This window comes from Corythoichthys intestinalis, chromosome 9 (genome assembly GCF_030265065.1).
Source record: "Corythoichthys intestinalis isolate RoL2023-P3 chromosome 9, ASM3026506v1, whole genome shotgun sequence".
Lineage (NCBI taxonomy): Eukaryota > Metazoa > Chordata > Actinopteri > Syngnathiformes > Syngnathidae > Corythoichthys > Corythoichthys intestinalis.
In genome coordinates, this window is record NC_080403.1 from 19,990,654 (window position 1) to 20,015,668 (window position 25,015).

Genomic DNA, 25,015 nt, shown 5'->3' on the forward strand with positions numbered 1-25,015 from the left:
GCGGCTATCACCCAGATAGCAAAATATAACTGGAGCGGACTTGGGCCAGATGTACTGCAAATTTCGGCCTGACTTCGTGAAACTGATCCGCCCCAGTGTCTTTTTGAACAATTGCCCGAACTCAGTAAGAAACCACTTGCCGGATCAGCAACCAGTTTTGGGCCAGGACTGGTCCAAAGTAGCAGACACGACATTAATGTATAGACCCTACCCACCGACGTCACAAAATCACGTGCTCGCTGTATGGTTCCGCCCCCTTGTCTGTCATTTTGTGTCTGTATTATCAATGGTCTCAATTGATCGAGCAATTTATTATGCATTTCATGGAACACGCGGTGCTTTCGGATGCCGTAAACTCACTTGATGCGTTGCATAAAAGGCGTTATGTGGAAAAGCTTCAGTTTATCCATTCGCCAGATCCATATTTGATGCCTAAATCGATGTTTTTCGACCCGCTGTCTCCGTCGTATTTGCCTGACATCTGCTAGCTACCCTGATATGTACAACTATCTTGTCCACACAAAATCAGCCTATTCTCACGAAAGTTTGAAAAACTTTAAGAGCTTGGAGGCTTATAAATACTTCGTTGCTGGTTGGGTGAAACAGGTCCTCGTCCACGAAAATTCGGCAGGAATCTATCTTGTGCTTGGAAAGGTGAGTTACGAAATTTTCAATTCAAAATCTTTTGTTATTGCTAACATCCACTGTCAAGTCTAATGTATTTCATGTCGTTTGTCAATGGAGTTAGGGCTTTTAATGTTTATATGGTTTAGCGATAGCACTCTCACTACATACATATGTGTATGTTGTCGGCGATTAGCCTAGCAATGATCTTAATTGTGGTTGTCAGCCCCAAACCCTCTAAATATATATTAAATGCATCTTACCAGATATAAAATGACTACTACATAATCTGTGGTAATCGTTTGGAGCCCAGTTTTCTCGTCGAATTGCAGCAGCCCATCTCGCTCTCTTCTCTCCGGGTCTCTCGGAATCCGGTAGAACTTCAAGTCTCTCCGTCTTCTCCGTCTATCTTCTCTGTTATTGCAACCGACCGCCACACACGCCTTCACCATTTTGATTATTAATGTTAACGAGCAGAAAAACACGTCGTAAATAGGAGGAATGTACGTAGCTGTAACAGGTAAACATGATGTGTTGACGGACAATTGGGCGGCACCAGTCAGGAGGAAGGAGTTGTGACGTCACGTGGGTAGGGTCTATAGCCCGGATATGGCACACATGTTACCCACTCTGGGCCAGATTTGTATCAAAACGGTTTTCAGTATTAAATTTGGAGTCCATTTTGTTCAATGTATCATTCTGTAATGTGTTTATATTGCAAATTTGTCTATTGAAAGCAAAATTAACAACACTTCTTTTTCATGCCATTTATTAATGCTAATATATTAATGCAACATACAACAACATAACAATCTAATATTGTTTTTTCACAAAATATTTTAATTGGAACAAGCAACTTCACATTACAGATGACCCATTTTTAGACTGTAAACAACATATTGTATTTGTTAAGGTGCTAGGGTAACAGGGGACCCAATTCATTGATGATGAGAGTGAGTGGTAGATAGTGTCCAAAGAATCCGGTGGGCATTTTGGTGAGAACAGGTAGGCATTTTGCCAGACGAGCAGTATAGGATCTATGGGGGGAAAAACACAAAAATGAGCTCAGTATCATTACAAGATTCTTTGTTTGCTGAAAGTCACATACCTGTAGGTGAGTTGTTGATCTGGTGATGATGTGAGGCCAAGGACCGGTTTAAGTAAGCTGCTGACGATGATCAGCAGCACCTGGTCCCAGGCTCACCATCTGTGCAATCAAGGCGACAATTAAGACAAAACTTCATAACTTCAAACTTCAAAATCATAGTGCGGATCCGGGCCGCATCTGGCGCACTGACGTTAAGCGGGAGTTTGAACATGTCCGGTGTGCACGGAACAGTGCGTACCCTATCATTTGAACTGTCATAGTGCTGATCCGGGCCGCATCTGGCGTACTGACGTTAAGCGGGTGTGATTGCTATACAGATCTGGCGAGCTGAGGCCGGATCCAGCACGCAGTCGCCTGCTATTGGGGCAGTGTGAAGGGAAAAAAAACAAGTCACAAGTCCAGCTAAATTATGGGGGGGTTTGGGGGGGTGGGGTGATTTATTGTCCAGAAATCGATATATCTACTTCCCTCACTGGTCAACAAGTTTTAAATGATTACTTCGATAGAGGCATAACTTTATTTTATAGTGTATGCTGTTGCATTATACAACTCACGAATCTATTGAGTGTCCTCACACAGACACTAAAGATATGAAACCGCAACGGGCTCTGCATTTGAAATGCCTGAGAGACTTGTGGGCAAAACAAGACTGCACTGACTCCTTGTCGGATTTTTCTTTCATTTTTTTTAAAGCAGCATTCGTTCTCATAGGAACACGCCCGAGAAACATGCGCTCGCAGTCGCATACAAAGTATACAAGCGTAGGCACACGAGAAAGTGGGGGGGCTGTCAAAACGATCGACTCGGGCTCCCCGCTGTGGCCCACGAGTGCACACTGAGTGACGTTTGGGCTGATGGGAAGCAGCTCAAAAGGGGGCTCAGACATGTCAGCCTCCTCTAGTCTACCAGACGGCTCTGATGGTCACAAGACCTGTGAATGACAACAGTCACTGAACTGTGAACTCTATACAGTCGTACCTTTTACATATGCGATTTCTTTACATTGTAATTCTTCTTTTTTTTTTATTTGTATTCTGAGTTTCATGCTTTGTGTGTTTAAAAAAATCAGTGAAGTGATAAAACAAGGAATAAAATACAATACTTAACTAAACTTCCTCATAGTCACTAATAAAAACTAATTCAATGCAATAGATGCGATCTACTTTAACTGGTTGGGCTGACGGTGATTTCCAATCAAAGTTAGCCTTCTTTTAAACACAGTCAATCTGCTTTAATTATTCCTATATCCAGAAGTTATACTGTATCTAAAAATATTTTTCTAACAAACTTAACCTTTGCTGGGCTAAGTGATGTAGCATAAAATTCAATAACTTGGGATAAATTGAATCTCTTCACAGTAACGGTATATCTATTGATATAATTTTAAATACTCTAAAGTATTTTTTTCTGAATGTGTTGTTAAAATGTGTAATGATTTTTTTCCCTGTAAAAATTGGCAGAAATGCCAGAAAAGAGCAAAAACCTGTCCTGTTTGGCTCAGACTAAATCCAAAAAGTTCGTGGTGCGCACATTTTGGGGTAGTGTGAATACAAACCTGTGAACTCTAATGTGGAGCATACAGCCGGAGAGGTGGTACTGAATCGTAGTGCAGTTTGCTATATGTGGCAATGTGACCACACCGTGGTTTGAACCAGTTCTGAAATTTTTTTTTTTTTTTGGCATGTAACAGTCTCCCGACACGATTTCTTAAATTATGCACAGTACAAAAGCATACAGTGCAATGAGCTAATATAAAGACCTACATAATTCATTCATTTGCTGCCTCACCCAGTATTATATAACAGCCATAAACCAATAAAACCTACCTAAAAACATCTTCTGGTGAAAGGTTTTGAACTCAGGTAGTCCCCGAACCCTACGAACGAGTTCTGTTTCTATGCTGGCGACGCAATTTCCGCGAAAATCGGAATTAACCCTCTAAGTACCCCTAAATACCCTCTAAATCTCAAAATAACTATCCAAAAACATTTATGAAACATCTTTGTACTGCCCTCGCCAAGAGGCTGTAGCTAAATCCTAACTAGACTAAGACTAAGCGAGCTACGCTAAGATGTCAGACATCTGTGTGGTATGCTGACTTTATTCAGCTGCTCATGACACCAACACTTGTAGAATGTAACTAAATAAAAATGAAATCAGTTTCATGTTTAATAACAGCAATTCAAATTTGCGTTTTTTAACTAGCTGGTGATAAAGCAATAACAATCCGCACAAACGTTTAGCATCTATCAGTAAGCGTCCGCACATCATCTTAAACGATAACATTAATTCGCCACAAGTATTCGACAACAATTGAAAACGCACAATTAATGGTACAAAAGGTTTTATATACAGATGTGGTCTCTGTGGATGCTTCACAAGCAACAAATGTGCGCACAGGCTTGCAGGCTTTGCCCTCGCTTTCTCATTCGGCTGCGCGACTTCTTCTTGGGAACAAAATGCGCTCTTCCTCGTGTGTGTACGTGCCCGTGTGGTCTTCTTCGTGTGCGCAAATACGTTCTTCTTCATGTGTACATGCACTCATGCGCTCTCACTTGCATGTCATTAGTAAAAGCATGCATCACAAAACAAAAGTCAACATTATTTAAAAAAAAAAAAACAGACAGACGTCGTAAAGTCGAAATCATGTAAGTCAGGTATGTCCTAACCTGGGGACTATCTGTGTATGGCTTCCAACATGCACAGAGATTTCCCAGAGACTGCTGAAGCCAAAGCTGACTAAACTAAAGCTGACCCGACATAAAAATTGCTGATAACACGCTTTGGGTGCGAATAGCTCTCCTACATGGGCTTCTTGATAAACTCTTCGTTCAGGTACAATTGCAAATATGTTCTTGTAAAATTGATGTTGCATCAAAAGCCTTTGATGATCCAAATTTCCCTCAAATGCTTGTGACTGGATAAAACAAATCATTTTGAGCAGGAATGCAGCACACTGGTTTTCCATGACTGTTAATTTCCATATTTTGACGTGTTACCCCACACAGACCATTTTGTTCAATGATTGAACAATGTTTGTACACGTGTGGGTTTGTTTTCAAATCCTGGGACTCTTTTGAAATTTGAAAAGGAACCGTTTCAAACCAAAAACGATAGATTGTAGTTTGGTCTGGACCAGATTGTAGTTTGGTCTGGACCAAAGAAAGTGAACTATGGACTTTTCCTGGTGTGAATACGTCCTTATTTATCACAACAGATCCTGGGTCAGTCGAGCGCACATGAATGTGGCCTTGGTGATTTCAAAATTGTGATGTTTAATTAGATGATTTCGAAGTAAAATTGATTAATCTTTTACCTTAGTTCTTACTCAAAGATTATTTTGGCAGACAAACACATTTTTTTAATCATGAACTCAATTTAAACTGCAACCATGTACAGTATGTAAAAATGCTGATTTCCACGAAATTTCAATTTTTGTTAGCATTAGCGCTCACGATGGACTAATTCCTTCCTCTACAGGATCAGTCAGAGTACAACTCCACCGTAATCAGGAGCCAGACCAACACGGCGGTCATTCGGGGCCTCAAACCAGGGAGCATCTACGTCTTCCAGGTTCGAGCACGTACCGTCGCCGGCTTTGGACGCTACAGCGGCAAACTGTACTTCCAGACCATGACGGAAGGTGAGGAGCGACATGCAGCTCTCCCAATTAAATGCCGCCATGACATCATCACTATACGCCCCTTAAAATAGTGAGGCAAATTGACGTCAAATTACAAATATGGGAATTCAATTATGCCTTATGTTGCGGTCATGTATACACAAGGAATGCTAATAGCGACTAGCAGCCTTCAAGTCTTGGATGACTGATGCCTTCTCAGATTCCTCCACTTCTCTATCCACTGTGCAGAAGTAGGAACATATTCATTACACTACATCGCTCATGTAGGTTAATGTTACAACCATTCGTGGCTTTTCCCTCTGAAAAGCTCGTTTCCTTCAGCCCGCAGTTCCCAGGACCGCCATTAGCCCGGAATGTCGTACATCAACTTACACACACACATACTGCACCTTTCAACACAAAACATCTTAGTGGTGATTTTTACAGTCAAACACAGGATTATTTATTGTTCAGCAGTGGATTCTTAGGGGTATGGATTTCATGTTTGCTTTAATATCACCCTAAAGTTGGATGCATTCAAAGGGATCATAGGACAAGTAAGACGGTTAAACGTGTTCTCAAACATTGATATTAATACAGTCAATTCTCAATCTTGTAAAATTATTTTGGGATGAAATTACTTATTTGTACAACATTCAAATAACTTCCACAGTAATGAGCTTTTTTTTTTTTTATACTTTTTATTATTTATTTTTTTTCTTATGACTTTTTGCTTTAAAGAAAAAAACTTATTTATTGTAGGGAAAAATGACATTGTGAAAACCTTGGGCTTTCTAATGATCCAACTTTTCTTTTTATAGCATGTAAAAATTAAAGTCCAAATATCCGATAGATGGATAAACTTTGTCAAACATAGGGGTGTCCATATGTGCACTTGGCACCAGGACACCCTAGGCCGCAGTTCGATGATCGACTTCGTAATCGTGTCATCGGACTTGCGGCCGCATGTTTTGGACACTCGGGTGAAGAGAGGGGCGGAGCTGTCAACTGATCACCACCTGGTGGTGTGTTGGCTCCGATGGCGAGGGAAGATGCTGGCCAGACCTGGCAGGCCCAAACGTATTGTGAGGGTCTGCTGGGAACGTCTGGCAGAATCCCCTGTCAGAAAGAGTTTCAACACCCACCTCCGGCAGAACTTCTCCCTTGTCCCGGGGGAGGTGGGGGACATTGAGTCCGAGTGGGCCATGTTCCGCACCTCCATTGTTGAGGCGGCCGATCAGAGCTGTGGCCGTAAGGTGGTTGGTGCCTGTCGTGGCGGCAATCCCCGAACCCGCTGGTGGACACCAGCGGTAAGGGATGCCGTCAAGCTGAAGAAGGAGGCCTATCGGGCCTTTTTGGCCTGTGGGACTCCGGAGGCAGCTGACAGGTACCGGCTGGCCAAGCGGACTGCGGCCTCGGCAGTCGCCGAGGCAAAAACTCGGACATGGGAGGAGTTCGGTGAGGCCATGGAAAACGACTTCCGGACGGCTTCGAGGAAATTCTGGTCCACCATCCGGCGTCTGAGGAGAGGAAAGCAGTGCACTATTAACACTGTGTATAGTGAAGATGGTGTACTGCTGACCTCGACTCGGGACGTCGTGAGTCGGTGGAGAGAATACTTCGAAGCCCTCCTCAATTCCACCGACACGCTTTCCTTTGAGGAAGCAGAGTCTGGGGACTCTGAGGTGGGCTCTTCGATCTCTGGGGTTGAAGTCACTGAGGCGGTTGGTAAGCTCCTCGGTGGCAAGGCCCCGGGGGTGGATGAGATCCGCCCGGAGTTCCTAAAGGCTCTGGATGTTGTAGGGCTGTCATGGCTAACACGCCTCTACAACATCGCGTGGACATCGGGGACAGTGCCTCTGGATTGGCAGACCGGGGTGGTGGTCCCCCTTTTTAAAAAGGGGGACCGGAGGGTGTGTTCCAATTATAGAGGAATCACACTCCTCAGCCTCCCCGGTAAAGTCTATTCAGGGGTGCTGGAGAGGAGGGTCCATCGGGAAGTCGAATCTCGGATTCAGGAGGAGCAGTGTGGTTTTCGTCCCGGCCGTGGAACAGTGGACCAGCTCTACACCCTCAGCAGGGTCCTCGAGGGTGCATGGGAGTTCGCCCAACCAGTCTACATGTGTTTTGTGGATTTGGAGAAGGCGTTCGACCGTGTGCCTAGGGGAATCCTGTGGAGGGTGCTCCGGGAGTACGGGGTACCGAGCCCCTTGGTAAGGGCTGTTCGGTCCCTGTACGACCGGTGTCAGAGTCTGGTCCGCATTGCCGGCAGTAAGTCGAATTCGTTCCCAGTGAGGGTTGGACTCCGCCAAGGCTGCCCTTTGTCACCGATTTTGTTCATAACTTTTATGGACAGAATTTCTAGGCGCAGCCGAAGCGTTGAGGGGGTCCGGTTTGGTGACCTCAGCATTGAATCTCTGCTTTTTGCAGATGATTTAGTGCTGTTGGCTTCATCAAGCCGTGACCTCCAACTCTCACTGGAGCGGTTCGCAGCTGAGTGTGAAGCGGTTGGGATGAAGATCAGCACCTCCAAATCCGAGACCATGGTCCTCAGTCGGAAAAGGGTGGAGTGCCCTCTCCGGGTCGGGGATGAGATCCTGCCCCAAGTGGAGGAGTTCAAGTATCTTGGGGTCTTGTTCACGAGTGACGGTAGGAGGGAGCGGGAGATCGACAGGCGAATCGGTGCGGCGTCTGCAGTAATGCGGACGCTGCACCGGTCCGTAGTGGTGAAGAAGGAGCTGAGCCGAAAGGCAAAGCTCTCGATTTACCAGTCGATCTACGTTCCTACCCTCACCTATGGTCACGAGCTTTGGGTCGTGACCGAAAGAACAAGATCCCGGATACAAGCGGCCGAAATGAGTTTCCTCCGCAGGGTGTCCGGGCTCTCCCTTAGAGATAGGGTGAGAAGCTCGGTCATCCGGGAGGGACTCGGCGTCGAGCCGCTACTCCTCCGCGTAGAGAGGAGCCAGCTGAGGTGGCTCGGGCATCTGGTTCGGATGCCTCCCGGACGCCTCCCTGGAGAGGTGTTCCGGGCATGTCCCACCGGCGGGAGGCCCCGGGGACGACCCAGGACACGCTGGAGAGACTATGTCTCTCGGCTGGCCTGGGAACGCCTTGGGATCCCGCCGGAGGAGCTGGTTGAAGTGGCTGGGGAGAGGGAAGTCTGGGCTTCCCTGTTAAAGCTGCTGCCACCGCGACCCGACCCCGGAACAAGCGGAAGATAATGGATGGATGGATGGATAAACTTTGGAGAATTGTGATCACGTCTAGAGTCATTTAGCGACATTCACCCACAAGTATTTGGTCTTTAACACTCATGGTCATTAATATAAGCATATAATTGCACTTGTCGGAAGTTTTCACGTTCATAACCCCAACATAACATTTACAATAGTAACATCTGCTGATCTTTTTGGGAAGGAGTGAAATTTGTAGTAGCGTCCTGTAAAGTTATAGTGCGGTATATAATTCTTTTGGGAAGGCAGATTGTTCTGTCTTTTCTTTGTGAGTGAATTCAGTCAGATAAATCCTGTTTAGTGAATGGTCACATTTGGCTCACAATCAACTTGTTCCAGCCATTGACTTCAGAATATATTGACGGGAAATGGGGTGCAGGGCCGATTAATAGGGGGCCTATCTACAGTGCTGCTCAAAAGTTTGTGAACCCCCTCAACATTTTGGAATTTTCTATTATTTCAACCTGATTTCCTAATCAATCAATTCAGTAGTTTTTTTGGTGTTTTTTTAACAGTTGTGTTGTCGAGACTAAATTAAAAAGAGTTTTCATCAACTGATGTAGGTGCAAAATTGAACTGTTTGGTCACAACCAAAACCGCCATGTCTGGCGAAAAGTCAACACTGCATACCACCAAAAGAACCTTCTCCCAACAGTGAAGCATGGAGGTGGGAATGTCAAGATCTGGGCTTGCTTTTCATCCTCAGCACCTGGACAACTCCACATAGTCCAGGGAATCATGAATTCTGAGGAATATTGTCAAATCCTAGAGCATAACCTGACGCCATCTGTTTTGAAGTTAAAGCTTGGCAGAAGGTGGATCATGCAACATGATAATGATCCAAAGCATTCCAGCAATACAACCAAGGAATGGCTGAAAAAGAAGAAGATTCGTGTTCTGGACTGGCCCAGTCAAAGTCCTGACCTAAATCCCATTGAAATGCTGTGGCGGGACCTGAAGCGAGCAGTTCATGCCAGACGCCCATCAAACCTCTCTCAACTGACTGCGTTCTGCAAGGAAGAATGGGCAAAAATCCCCCAAAGTAGATGTGAGAGGCTGATTAGTCACTACAGAAACCGTTTGGTTGAGGTAATCTCTGCAAAAGGAGGCGCAATATCCTATTAACTGAAGGGGTTCACATACTTTTGCACACATGATATCTGAGTTTTTCTTAAATCAACCACTTTTGTTAAATAAAGAATGACAATATAACTATTTCTTTTGTTTCAGTCCATTATTTGGAATGTCAGTATTGTGGATTTGGGTATAACTTAACATTTAATAAGGTTATTTTAGTTTTTTTTACAAAAAATCTGACCATCGCTGTGGGGTTCACAAACTTTCGAGCAGCACTGTATGTCAAAGCTGACCGAGTGGAAACACAAAGCGCTCTTTACATTGAAAGTTCTTGTGAATAAATGCTTAAATCCCTGATTTTTTTACAGATATGGACGTAAAACAGTCTCGATTATTGGTTAAAAGAAAAAAAAAAAAAAAACAGGCAGTAAGCATTTATTTTACGTTAATATGTCGAATGTGCTGCTAGTCTTTAAGCCACTGTGGCGCCGACTTGTCACCACAAAGAGCTTTTTACGTTGAAAATTCTTATGAATACATGCTTAAATCCCTGAATTCAATATAAATATGGACGTAAAATAGTCTCTATTCTTGGTTAAAAGCAATAAAACGGGCAGTTAGTATTTATTTTATGTAAATATTGCGAATGATGACGCCAATGCCATAGCGGTTAATTTCTCCCATTGATTTTTTTTTTTTTTTACAATGTTTCAAAATGCATGCATGATACGAAAATATAATAATTACCTTGAATCCTCAAACAAATCACTCCTGAGACAATCAGTCTTCTTTGTATGCGGTACAGCTTTCATACTTTTTCAACCTAAATTCGGCATTGGCTCGCTGCATGTGTTTGAGAATAACTGCGACTGACTTCGACCAACTGAAGCGAAGTGTGGAACAGCACCCTACTTGAAGGTGTGGCGCAGTGTCTGGGGAATGTGTCCCGTCAATATCGTTATGAAGTCTATGTTCCAGCGTGAAAAGATATTTAGAAATTAGAGACCTGATATACTGTAATTTGGTACTTCTTTTCTCCATAAAATTAATTGATCAATTTCCCTAAACCTTGTGATTTTCTTTTTGTAAAGCAAAATATTGCTGCATGTTCATTTTTGGTGAGGGGAATTATGATTTACTAGTTTGGAAAGATTTTTTTTAACTAATATTTTTAAATTACTATTTAGAGAATTACTGATGTGCAGTTTTTAAAAAAATAAATCTTTTTTCATATGCATTGTTCATTGTTTCAGGCTTTTCAAAACTGTGAACTTGGAAAAAAGTGTGACGGCAGTCATACAGTTGAAACTTTTTTGAATGTGTTTGCTTGTTTGTTTGTTCCCCACAGCCGAGTACAACACCAGCATTCGCGAGAAGCTTCCCCTCATCATCGGCTCGGCAGCTGCAGGCCTGGTCTTCCTCATCGCTGTGGTCGTCATCATCATCGTCTGCAATCGGTGAGCCTCCCGCCCACTGGTGTTTTGTATTTACTTAATTTTTTAAATTCTTGAGTTACTCAGCTACAAGCTTGTGTATTGATCATCACGCATACCAATATCATATCTCAGTATCAATAATTTGTCCTACTAACTGTATACTTAGTGGACATTTTTTGATTTGAGGTACAAGCGTTTTGAGAGATAAGTGTGGTAACTTAACAAATTGAACTCGTAAGTCGAAGCACCACTGTATAATTTGTCTGAAGTGAGTCTAAAGGCAGAAATCCATCGCGGAGATCTCAATGGAGTTTGCAGCTGACTCCAGCACATGTGCCTGATTATTATTCCAGACTTCATGGGCTCCATAAAGCTCCCAATGATGCGTCATCTAAAGTGTGACATGAGCTGCAATGCATCCTCATTAACACTTCATAGCGACTGTCAGTGTCTTCAATGCAGCTGCTCAGCTGTGACACCATTGTAACGCGCAAGTGTGTTTGATATTAAGAAGACGCTCCGCAGTGACGCTTGCCTTTGAACAAGCATAGCTTTTATTGGTATGACTTTCCTCCCCACTTCATCCTTTTAAAGTGGGATTATTATTGTAAAATTTGTCTTTTGAGATTATGATTTCACTGGTTTATGGCTATATGTTTGGGGGTCTGAATGAGGTACTTTCTTTTTTCATCATCAAATCATACTTATTTTATCATATTGGGATTTTTTTTTTTTTTTTATTTAATGTTTATTAATGATTAATTCTTTTTCAATAAGGGCATATTTTCTAAAGATTTTTTTCTTGTAACAATTATTGGTTATTGTTGTAAAATTAAAATTTTCTTTTTTTCAGATTTTATTATTTTTAAATTACAGTATAACATTTTCTTGTAATAATTATGCAAACTTGGTTATTGCTGTATTGTTATACCTGTTTTGCGTAAAAATCTAAATTTTCATGCAATAATTATCTTCAAATGTATTTCTGTTAAGGTCTTGTTTTATTTTCTTGAAAAAAAAAAAACCCGACATGTTACTTGTAATTTTTTAACTGATTTTTCTTGTTAAAAATTTTAAGACTTTGTTCATTATTTGCATTAGTTTTATTAAATTGTTTCATTTACAGTGCTATAACAGGGTACCCGCGGGTTATTAAGTATTAAAAAAGCATTGAATTTAGTTTTCCATTATTAAAGGTATTAAAAGTATTAACTTAGCTGTTGTAAGTCTGGAATTTTTTCACCATGGTTTTAATTTTCAAGAACATCTCAGTGCAACCTAAATTATATCCGTGACGAAGTTTTTTTTTTTTTTTTTTTTTTTTTAATATTTTTATTTTTTTTTATTTTTAATCCATAACGAAGATGACGCGTAGAATTTTTACGATGCACTGCACCTCGTGCGTGCGCGCCGTTAGCATCATTAGCATCAACATCATAATAGCAGGCAATCGCACAGTACTGTGTGCTAACGCAAGGAACTGCTCAGATGCCTTAGTTGTTATGTTCGACGAAAGCCTCAACAAGACAACCAAGTCCAAACAGTTGGACCAGCATGTGAGGTATTGGATCGGCGACCAAGTCGCATCCAGATACTTTGGGTCGCAGTTTATGGGTCATGCGAAGACAGTGGACCTGCTTAACATTTCAAAGTAAGTTGCCAGTTTCTCCAATTATAATGTGTTAGATGCAATAATGTATTTCTGCAGGGTTTGCCTTTCGAATGAATGTGAATTTCGTAGTTTTAACTCAAGAGTTAGCCATGTTCAATGGGGTATTGGCAGGTGCACTAGCCTTAGCATGGATAAACAGGAGTCGTAGATTCACCATCACTCTGATACACAACACGGTTGACACTGTCTATTATTGGAACGAGTGCGGGGTAACGTTGATCTGAATAACATGGCATGGTGATAGGCAAATTATAATGTAGGTGATGGTAAAACACCTGGTATATTTAAATGTTTCTCTTGATTAAATAAGAGTATGGATTTTCTGTATCTGATTAAAAGAAATGTCTTCAATAGCTAACAAAGGATTAACATGAGTTCTGTATACTTCTTGTAATGTGATTCGAAAAAACGATTACCAAGGGAAATGGTCATGTGTAGCTTTTTTATTCATTCATTCATTCATTCATTTTCCATGCCGCTTTTCCTCACGAGGGTCGCGGAGGTGCTGGAGCCTATCCCAGCTAACTACGGGCAGTAGGCAGGGGACACCCTGAACTGGTTGCCAGCCAATCGCAGGGCACAAGGAGACATACAACCATTCACGCACACACTCATACCTACGGACAATTTAGAGTGTTCAATCAGCCTACCATGCATGTTTTTGGGATGTGGGAGGAAACCGGAGTTCCCGGAGGAAACCCACGCAGGCACGGGGAGAACATGCAAACTCCACACAGGAAGGCCGAAGCCCGGGATTGAACCCTTGATTTCAGAACTGTGAGGCAGACGTGCTAACCACTCAGCCACCGTGCCGCCATTGGGTTTTTTTTTTCATAGCTTTTTTATTTTGTGGTAATTAATGGTAAACTACTGCCATTTAGTGGCTGTGTTTTTAAACTTTCACTGCCAAGTGCAACACTTTACAGTTAAGGTGGCCAATTTGACAATCACCTACCTACCACTTTGACTAGGTCCTCTTAAAAGGGAAACCTGTTGTATTGCAAATGTAATTTCTGAAGTTGCTTTACAATAATAGTGTAAAATCCATTTTATCCTGGGAAAAAAAATCTGAAAGACCTTATATTTAAATGTGTTTTAATTATATCTTCAATAAATGTGCATTCTTTTGTCAAACACACTTAGTAATTGAGGTTAAATTTGATGTTCAGTGCTTTATTTTTTTTAATATGATTCAATATTATCTAAATAATGGGTGCGAGAAAAGTATTAATTTTCAGTTGAAATGGCATTAAAAAAGGTCTTAAAAGTCTTGAATTTAGATTTATCAATCCTGGGGGTACCCTGTATAAAAAAGTATCTGAACCTTTTCTTGTTTCTCAAATTTCTGCATAAAATCAGCATCAAATATGATCTTACACACAATGTCATGTGTGGAGGAAAAATGGAACAGCTCACCAACATCAACACCTCATCCCCACCGTGAAGCCTGGTGGAAAGAGCATCATGATTTGGGGCTATTTTACTGCCTCAGGGCCTGGACAACTTGCAATCATTAACGGAATAATGAATTCAAAGGAGGTTTTGCAGGAAAACCTGAGGCCGTCTGTCAGACAGTTAAAATTGAAAAGAGGATGTTTGCCACAACAAGACAATGATCCCAAAACACAAAAGTTAATCAACTTTAGAAGAACAAAATAGATGTTCTGGAGTGGCCAAGTCAAAGTCCAGACTTGAACCCCATAGAGATGCTGTGGCATGACCTGAAGACAATGCAAGACATCCCAGGAATCTGATTAACTACAGCAGTTTTGTCGAGAAGATAGGCCAAGATTAGTGCCGGTCTGATCTGCAGTTACAGGAAGCGTCTGGTTGAAGGTATTGCTGCCAAAGGGGGGACACAAAATATTAAATGTGATGGGTTACTTACTTATTTTCCCCCCTCTGTCATTGTTTGCATACTATCCTCATTAAATTATGAAAACCGATAATTGAATTGAATTGAATTGAATCGAATTGAATTGGATGGGTTGTATTAAATGCTCATGTTTCAGTGCCATTGATGATGATAGACGTCCAATCCATTTTGAATGGGAGGGGCTGGTAGTAGACCGCTGCCAGCCTCTCACAGTCAATATAGATTGGACATGTATCGCCGTCAAAGGCAGGCATTGAGTTAAATTATAAAAACGTTAAAGTCGATTAAACAGGAAGATATTGTTTATTTGTTTGCTTATTTTCAGTGTTGTAAGTCATAATTTGACAAAGTTACTGTGTGGTCAGTGTAAAAACATTCATTCATCTCCTGAATCACTTATCCTCACGAGGGTCGGGGGTGCTGGAGCCTATCCCAGCTGACTCCGGGCAGGAGGCGCGGTACACCCCGAACCAGCTGCCAGGCAATCGCAGGGCACATACAGTCAAACAACCATTCACACACAGACTCACACCTATGATCAATTTGGAGTATTCAATCAGTCTACTATTTATGTTTTTGGGATGTGTGAGGAAGAAAGAGTACCCAAAGAAAACCAAAGCAGGCACGGGGAGAACATGTAAACTCCACACAGGGAGGCCGACGGCAGGAGTGAACCCTCGAATTGTTAGGCGGACGTGCTAACCAGTCAACCACTGTGCCGCCAGTGTAAAAACAACACATTTTTAAATAAACTCTGCTTCCTCTTTCATCGCCAATGGCATTCGAATTAAAAGCTCAATTTTACATTCAATTTTGCATCCGCTATTTAGTTTTCAGTCAATTAGGCCCTCTGATTTTTTCATGTTAAAATTACTATAGGCCTATTTTTTTCCCTTCAAAATATTACAACTTGATTCGTCTGACATGGAGACTATTTCCCTTCAATTATACACATCTGGTCTTGTGCTGTTTTTCGTTTTAGCTTTACGCTAATACGCCTTTGTAGCTTCACAGCTCAGACTTTGTACAAGACAGGGAAAAAGTGTACACTTGACAGCTTGTCAACTATCTCAGTTTTCAAATTACAGATATGTGGATGGGGGGGGGACATCATGGTCCCCCAACCCCTCCCTTCTTTCTGTCTTTCCACCAGCACTAGAGTTCTTTGTCTCTCTTCCAGGAGGCGTGGCTTCGACAGGGCCGATTCCGAGTACACGGACAAACTGCAGCACTACACAAGCGGCCACAGTGAGTAAAACACCCCTTCCTCATCCCCCGGCCCCCCTTTACTGCATTTAACACCGCACCCCACCACGCTTTGCCTCCCCGACTTCTGCAACACCTGTCACCATGACGACCGTCTCACACCGTTGTCTCCCACCTCACGCGCACACACCTGTCTCCATGGCTACCATCTCCCCACCCAAAGGCCCCCACTCCCCAGCAAGCAAGTAATCCCACCCTTTTGTTGAAGGCAGGGTTTAAGCGTCGTCCATATCCTCGTGCGTCGTCTACATTTACATCGTTAACTGGAGCCATTGTTGTGGAAGTAGGTCAACCTCCAGCTCACGTTATGGCGCCATTAGCGAGTTAATGCCACGCAAGTCATTTGCCAGTTATAAAATATTCAAAAGGCTGGGAAACTACACGTATAGCTTGTGCCATATATCTTGTTAAGGGCGATTACGGGAGAATTCGGATCGGAAAGGCTCCAATTCATTTTCATTCAAGTACTTTTTAGCTCTTTGGCCAATTCCAATTTGACCCAGTCGAAACAGATTGGACGTCTATTGCTGTCAGTGGGTGTTTTTACTTCACATTTCCGTCTTTTTTTTTTTTTTTTTACTAACAACCACAGTGCATACTCTTTGAATTTCAAGAAAATATCTGCGCTGGCAGTGAATTAATTTTATTTTGCCATGTTTTGAAAGTAAACTGTTTTAAAAGGTACCGTGTTGTGATGATGTTTTAGTAAATGTTAGTTGGTGAGCATCTTGGGCTGCATTTACACTGCATGGTAACATAATTCAGATTTTTTTTTCTTTCAAGTTGTTAAATAGTGAAATTTATAGATGAAAAGCCCAAAAAAGCAAACAAATGGAGTGTGACATTTTTAATTATCTTATTCTGAATCTTCCCAGTATGATTAAAATTCCTTTTCTTTTTTTCCTTGGTGGGAGAGATTATGAAAATATTTTTTTTAAATGAAATGAAAGCACCCCTTATTTTATTAAAAAAAAAAAAAAAAAAAAAAAAAAAACGCTTGTAAGATTTTTACCTGTTTCTGGTAATAATAAATACGTACATAAAAATGTATATCGTTTTTTTTTTTTTTCTTTTATAAAGTGACAGCATTGCTTACATAATTATGACTTATTTACGGTAAAATTATTAGCTCTTCAAAATTAAGACTTTTTTAAAATTTAAATAAATAAAAACTATATAAGCTCTAATACGTTTCAAAAATATCCTTTTTTCATAATAGGACGACACTACTTATAAAATTATGGCTTGTTACTTGTAAAAAAATAATTTAAAAAATTAATTAAAAAACAAAGAATTTTTGTAAAAAGAAATTGAATTTCTAAAATGAAAATATAAATATTTAAAATTAGCTCTTTTAAGCCTAAACCACTTAATATTTGACAGCAAATTAAAAAAAATGTTTAAGGTGGACCCTTATATATATATGTGTATGTATATATATATGTGTGTGTGTGTGTATATATGTATATATATGTATGTATATATATATGTGTATGTATATATATATATGTGTATACATATTAGGGCTGTCAAAATTATCGCGTTAACGCGCGGTAATTAATTTTTTAAATTAATCACGTTAAAATATTTGACGCAATTAACGCACATGTCCAACTCAGACAGTATTCTGCCTTTTGGTAAGTTTTAAAGCAAGGTTTTTTGTGCTGTCTAACAGCGAACTCTTGTGGTCGCTTTGCGACATGGTTTATTGCTTTCTTGCCAGTTCAATATGGCTGCACGACGTCTCGGGCTGACGCCTACGTGGTAATGTTGTGCTTATATGATCCTTGGACAAGATTTGTCCGTAAGTATGGTTGTTGTAAAGAATGTACATATTATGTTTGTAAGCGAAATGTTATATTTTTTGTATGAGACGCTTTTTGTTTATGTTTAGTGAACCTGTATAGCGTGCTAAGTTAACCTTGTTGCTAATGCAATGCTTGTGTACTTTTTTTTGGAGTTTTACTACGGTCTAAAGAGAACAATGGTTTGAGGCCATTTTATTAATAAATCAGATGAAAAAGGAAGAAGTCTGATTATTAAGGCGTCGTTCACCAGCTTTGGAAAAAGTAGACGCTTAGGAGTGAGGACAGCATAGACAGATTTAAATGACAGTAGAGTGAAATGCCCACTACAGTGCTTATGTACTGTATGTTGAATATATATATCCATCTTGTGTCTTATCTTTCCATTCCAACAATTTATTTTACAGAATATATATATAATTTACGGAAAAATATGGCATATTTTATAGATGGTTTGAATTGCGATTAATTGTGATTAATTACGATTAATTAATTTTTAAGCTGTAATTAACTCGATTAAAAATTTTAATCGTTTGACAGCCCTAATACATATATATATATGTGTGTATATATATATATATATATATATATATATATATAATGATATATAATTTTTCATAAATTTCTATCATATTTATAATCGATCACGTTTTTCAGAGGAAAAAATATCACGCTGTGCAAAATTACTCTAGATAATGTGATATATACGGCCACGTAGCGTTAAAACTACTGTACAATAAATATAATCTAGAGCAGCAAAATGAGAGTGACCGACTCGATTTCTTCCATCTGACGTTACGAGCCTTTCCAGGCACAAGCAGGCCTTCCTCTCAAATGTAGTTGAGAGTCAAATAATCGGATTTGAAACTCTGGACCGTTTAAGTCGGCGGACACTTAAAGGCCACCTTAAGCCAATTTACCTGGCAGCGGGGCTTAGGTGAGAGCGAGAGCTGAGAGCGAGCCTCTCTACTGTGATAACGGCCCTCAGGAGAGAACACAAATATATATTTATATTTCCGCCCACATGGCACATTATTACTGCTAAGAGGCCTGAAGGAGCTGTGTCCTTGCTGGCTAAATGAGCTTACAGCCTCCAGGCTCCACTGGAGCACGTCTGCAATCATTCACATGGCTCTCCAACCCCCTAAAAAAAATGTGAGGCAGATTTTCCTGTGGTATTTTTCATGCGAATTTGCTATGTGAACAAGTAATTTACTTATGGGACTCCCTCTACACTTTTAAAGTAGCTCATGCTGAAATAACACAACATTTTGTCACGTTTAGCTTCAAACAATGTTTAAAAACCTGATGATGGAGATTGGGTGTCACCTTTTATGCGTAAATACAATATCAACCTTTTATAATTCACTCATTTTAACTTATTGGCTACCAATAAGTGAATGGTGGTGAATGAAGTCGCTTGAAGATGAGGATTCACACTAGGGATGTCTTGTTGCTGTTTTTTTTTTTTTTTTTTACTTCTGATCCATTACGATTTTCAAGATGTTATGCCGATACTCATATTTTTAGACGAGTAAAAATAATGAAATCACTAAATAACACATCATATTTTTTGTATTCAATTTATCCCTGCAGGTACCTCTACAAGATATGCTCTGTTTACAAATATTACAAAACGCTACTATCATTAGTTTCTAAAGAGGAAGTTGTCCAAAAAGCGGAAATGTTTGCCTAGTGCAGTGCTTCTCAATTATTTTCTGTCACGCCCCCCCAAAGAAGACGTAAATGTTTCGCGCCCCCCCCAAACTCTCTGCCGCCACTGTAAATAGTATCATTTGTCTATAAAATTACTGTTATAAATACGCATCTGCCTAACATTGTCCTTTTTTTTCTAATAAAGAAAAAAAGTAACATAGATCAACTTATAATAAAGTATAACTTAATTAACATTGTTTTGTTTGTAATAGAGAAGACTTGACGTACATCAATTTGCCTGAATTTTTTTTTTTTAAATTCACATCCAAACTAAAAAATACACTCAAGGTACATTTTTGACCATTTGATACAGAAAAATAAAATGTAATAAAATCAGTAAATAATAACAAATTTAAATTGATTAGAAACATTCACTCATGAGGACAATATGCCAAAAAAATTTGACCGAAAAAAACAAAACTGAATAAAAGAAAAAAAAATTGTCCTTGGACAGGACAGTTTTTATTTTTGCTGCTCACAGTATTTACCTCCTTTGCAATGGTGTGGAGTTATTTTGCAATGAGCATGCTAACAATGCTCACTGGTTTACTGATGTAACACTGACAAAGCAGGACGATTGTTGGCAATATTCGGCACGTTTTCACTGAAAAAACCAAGCGGCTTAACAATGAGATTGGGGTCTAATGTCTTTAAGTGGCGTCTTAATTGATTTGGCTTCTGGCTGTCTGCTATAATTATTTTTAGACACAGTAAACAGTAGTCTTTCATCATCACCCTCTGTATTAAAAGTCAAAGCTAAAAGGCAAACGGCACGAAAAAAGCGCATTCACGGCGGCCGAGGTAGAACCGTAGGTGAGGGTGGTCGTCGTGACGATCCCAAGCCGAAAATGGCACTTCTCGGGCGGCGACGTGAGAACCGGACAAGACAGTGGGTCGCTGCGTGAGTGAGTCCGGTCGGAAAACCGCTTTCGAAAACGGCGGTAGCACACTGCTCTTCATTATCTGTTGTCTGTGTGTGCTGAGTGCTCTTCCTTAGTTCAAAAATACTGCGCGCACTCTGAAAATGAGAGCGCCACTGCCACCTACTGAGTGGATGTGCAAGTACACTTTATTCCAGTAAGGCAAAAAAAAAAACAAAAAAAACATGTTCCCCGAGGTCACATGCGCCCCCCCTGGCATCGCTCTGCGCCCCCCCAGGGGGGCGCGCCCCACTATTTGAGAAGTACTGGCCTAGTGGTTTGATTTACTGTACGACAGCCAAAAAGTGTGATGGTGCTGAAAACCAGCGTGGTCCCTTTTACTCTAAAAAAGTAATTAGTTACAGATACAAATTACTTCGCCCAAAAAGTAATTGAGTTACTAACCCAGTTACCTCATTGGAAGAGTAATTAGCTACTTAGCAAAATAACTGATGTTACTTTTCATGTTCTACATTTTATTACATTATACATTCCAGAACTTCTTTCACATCAAATAACTTTATATTTACTGATTGAAGAATAAAAACATCATATACAGTATTTTAGAAAATTTTCTATTTATTTGGATCAAATATATTACAGCCTGTAAAGAAAAAACAAATGTAAACTGACCATTTACCATTTCAAATCTAAACTGTATGTTAGGCCTACTGCACAATAAGCAGAACACTATCCATAAATATTCCGTAAAGTAGCAATATTTAATATAGTTCAAATTTGAGAACCTTTGAAATTCTCTTCGCCATTAACACTGTCTTGTTGTATTTGCCAGAGCATGTGATGAAGCAGGGCATGATCCTCCCTCCAAGCCAATCACCATCACATTTGCAACAGCGTCACCACCAGTGTTGTTAATCTAACTTTAAAAATGTAATTACCGTATTTTCCGCACTCTAAGGTGCATCGGATTATAAGGCACACCTTCAATGAATGACATATTTTAAAACTTTTTCCATATATAAGGCCCATAGAATAAAGGCCACAGTAGAGGCTGGGGTTATTTTATGCATCTATTAGACGGAGCTGCGCTAAAGGGAATGTTAACAAAACAGCAACACAACAGCAAGGTAAAGTATGTAGTACAACATTTATAAGCGTGTCTCTTCATAGGAGCCATTTCAGGGTCTTTACACAAACACACAAATGGAAATGAAACGCCATTTTATATATCCCAGCATGCACCACGCGTTACTTATTCTTCGGGGGAAAATGGAGTTGGCGGCTGTGTGTGTGTGCGTGTATGAATACAAACACGGCAAGCAAGTAAGATTTTGTATATGATGATGAAGAGTGTTATTTTTGGTTTTCTTATTATAATGGTGCAATTTTGTAAGCCCGTTTTTGTTTGCAAATTTGTATAAATCTGTCACAAAAAAAAAAAGTGTTGCGGCTCAATATTGATTCATATATAAGGCGCGTCTTTTAGGTGCATCTTATAGTGCGGAAAATACGGTAGTTAGAGTTACAAATTACTTCTCCCTCAAAGTAATTGCATTAGTAACTCAGTTACCTCACTGTAAGAGTAATTAGTTACTCAACAAAGTATCTGATGTTACTTTTTATGTTCTACGCGTTATTACATTATACATTCTATTACACCTTTCATATATTTAATATATTTTTTTTTTCATTAAAAAAAAAAAAACACGTAGGTCGCACTTTTTACATTATTTTTTATTTCAGTAGTATACACAATTTTAACATTCAAATGCTGTGAGAAAAAAAAAAAAAAAAACTTTTTGTTTTTCCTGTTGTACTGAACCCACACTGAGGTATGTACTGAACCATGACTCGTGCATATCATCACCTCTAATATTTATATTTTTCAATATGCATGTGAGGCTCAAAATCTCCTACCTCTTCCGTCTTTGCTCTAGTTGTTTTGATTAAAAAACAATCACACAGGGTTCATGGATCTGTCATTCAATAAAAGTAAAAGGGCAAGTGACTATTTTTGGTAATTAAAATAACAAATTATTATTATATTGTAGCATCTACAAGGACAATGCCAATTTGGTAATGATAATGCACACTCGGCAGGAAAACAGTACATTATTTTCAATTAATTGTACCCACCTGGATACCACAAACTATCTGTAGAAAAAAAGTTGCCCGAGAGTTTAAGAGGATGCTCAGCAGGCTAAATGCTAATGCTAAAAAGAACACAAATGCTATGCTAGTGATCCGAGCCACCTAACCAGTCATCATTGCGTTTGCAACGGCGTCACCACCCCCGTCCTTCCTCCCTCCTCTAGTTCTGCTCTTTCCGTGTCCCTCAAACAACTTGCACTTCATTCAACCAAATTGTAGCAACGCGCCCCCTTCACATCCTCAGTAACAGTAACGGCGTTGCAAATATGGGAAAAGTAGTTAATTAGATTACTCACAACTGAAAAAATTAACGCTATTAAAAACACTGTTATACTCTAAACACTGTTATTACCAACACTGAAAACACATATGAATATTGGATTGAGTCTGATATGGTGACCAGATCTGATGCTCCAAAAATAGTACACCAGCCACAAGTCACACCATTCCTGCCAGTTTAAATGAATTGGATTACTATTGTTCTTAATGGAAATCAACAAGTTAAATACTAAGAAATGTTTAAAAAAAAAAATTTTTTAAAGGTGGGGGGGCAACTGTAGTTTTGGTTTTATTCATTTAAATTTATAGATTTTGTTTTTATTAACATTTTATTAATTTATAATTTTATTTATTCATAAAAAAATACAAACAAATGTGTTGTCCACTGGGGTTATAATTTTTTAAATAATCCAAAATAGTACTTTTCCCTAAATCAAAAATATTAAGCGTAAATGTTGACTAGGTATTAGATATAAATGTAAAATCCAAATGTCTTGGATTCAACGAAATATTGAGCTAATATGCAAATGTAAAAGGCCAAATAATGGATATTAACCAATTTGAGTTTTGGATATCTTTTATTGTGATAATAACAATAAACACCTAAAAAAAAAAAAAAAAAAACCTTAGGAGAAATTGAGTTTTTCGGGTCACTTTTACATACAAAGACTTTTTGCTACTACGACAAACCACATTGGGTCAAGCACTTGGGTACTTATTTTATTTGATGTGGTTGTTAATCATTCCCTGCACATACTGACTTTTTGAACTACTGTTTTGGAAAAATCTGCTAATCGATATTTTGCTGACTTTGATCAGAATGGAGAAAACATTGCTCAAATTTGGGCTGACTATTGGGTGGTCTGCTGCCCTTTTGTGAATAAAATGAACAAAAACAACATCAATCTTGTTTGGAAATTCCTAAAACGGTTAGTTGTAGTTGTGAACATTCCTCTTTGGCAAGTAGCAGTAAAGCGCTATACAAGCTAGTTTCCAACCGAATTCCTCCATGTGAAGGAACCAAATATGTTAGTCTCTCTCTCCGTTTTCCAAGTGACTCCAGGAATGAAGATCTATATTGATCCGTTCACGTATGAGGACCCCAACGAGGCTGTGCGGGAGTTTGCCAAGGAGATTGATATATCCTGCGTGAAGATTGAGCAAGTCATTGGTGCAGGTAATGTGATCTAACATACAGAATACATACACATACAGAATAAAAAAGGGGGGGAAAAAATCAAACAAATCTTGCTAAACGTGTTTGCCGCCCAGGAGAGTTTGGCGAGGTGTGCAGTGGCAACCTGAAGCTGCCTGGCAAACGGGAGATGTTTGTGGCCATCAAAACCCTGAAGACGGGCTACACGGAGAAGCAACGGCGGGATTTCCTCAGTGAGGCAAGCATAATGGGGCAGTTCGACCATCCCAACGTCATCCGCCTGGAGGGCGTGGTCACCAAGAGCAGTCCTGTTATGATCGTCACCGAGTTCATGGAGAATGGATCTTTAGACTCCTTCCTAAGGGTGAGTGATGAGGACAAAAGTCTACTGGGTAACTGGAATGTGAAGATTAACACTTCACATTCATTCATTCATCTTTTGTTGAAAAATCACCTTAACCCTTTCATGCACATTTTTTTTTTCCCTAAATGTTTTTATTACATTCAAATTGGACAGAGGTCTCAAACTTGCAGCCCACGGGACAATATTTTGCGGCCCCTATTTGAAATCTAAGCAGTATTAGTTAATATATGTTTAAATATATTTTTAAATTATTTCTTTTTAAATTAATATTATTAGTATTAGACATCCAACTAATATTATTTAATTTAAGATATATATATATATATATTGGTACATATTTTTAAAATGAATATTTCTAATATTAGTGTTGCCAACATACACTGCTGACCAAAAGTATCTGCACCCCTGCAATTCTGTCAGATAAGGCTGAATTTCTCCCAGAAAATGATTGCAATTACAATTGCTTTGGTAGTAATACATTCATTTATTTTGCTTGCAATGAAAAATCACAAAAGAGAATGGAAAATTTTTTAAATCATTATCATTATACACAAAGTCTAAAAATGGGCCGGACAAAAGCATTGGCACCCTTTGAAAAATCATGTCATCCTTCTCTAATCTCTAATAATTTACAACACCTGTTACTTACCTGTGGCACATAAGAGGTGGTGGCAATAACTAAATCACACTTGCAGCCAGCTAAAATGGATTAAAGTTGACTCAGCCTCTGTCTTGTGTCCTTGTGT

The 25,015-nt window shown here is 39.7% G+C and overlaps 1 protein-coding gene across 4 annotated transcripts in view; it reads left to right on the forward strand.

Annotated features, from left to right (window-relative positions):
- Nucleotides 1-25,015, forward strand: part of ephb2b (eph receptor B2b) — a 265,726-nt gene that overhangs the window by 222,407 nt on the left and 18,304 nt on the right. Inside the window, exons 7-11 of one of the 4 annotated variants that reach the window (XM_057846096.1) lie at nucleotides 5,213-5,375; nucleotides 11,016-11,124; nucleotides 15,832-15,899; nucleotides 23,804-23,926; nucleotides 24,022-24,269. In XM_057846096.1, coding sequence (XP_057702079.1) covers nucleotides 5,213-5,375; nucleotides 11,016-11,124; nucleotides 15,832-15,899; nucleotides 23,804-23,926; nucleotides 24,022-24,269 — 711 coding nt within the window. The remainder of the gene's footprint in view (nucleotides 1-5,212; nucleotides 5,376-11,015; nucleotides 11,125-15,831; nucleotides 15,900-23,803; nucleotides 23,927-24,021; nucleotides 24,270-25,015) is intronic. The other 3 variants (XM_057846098.1, XM_057846097.1, XM_057846099.1) reach the window with 3 other exon arrangements.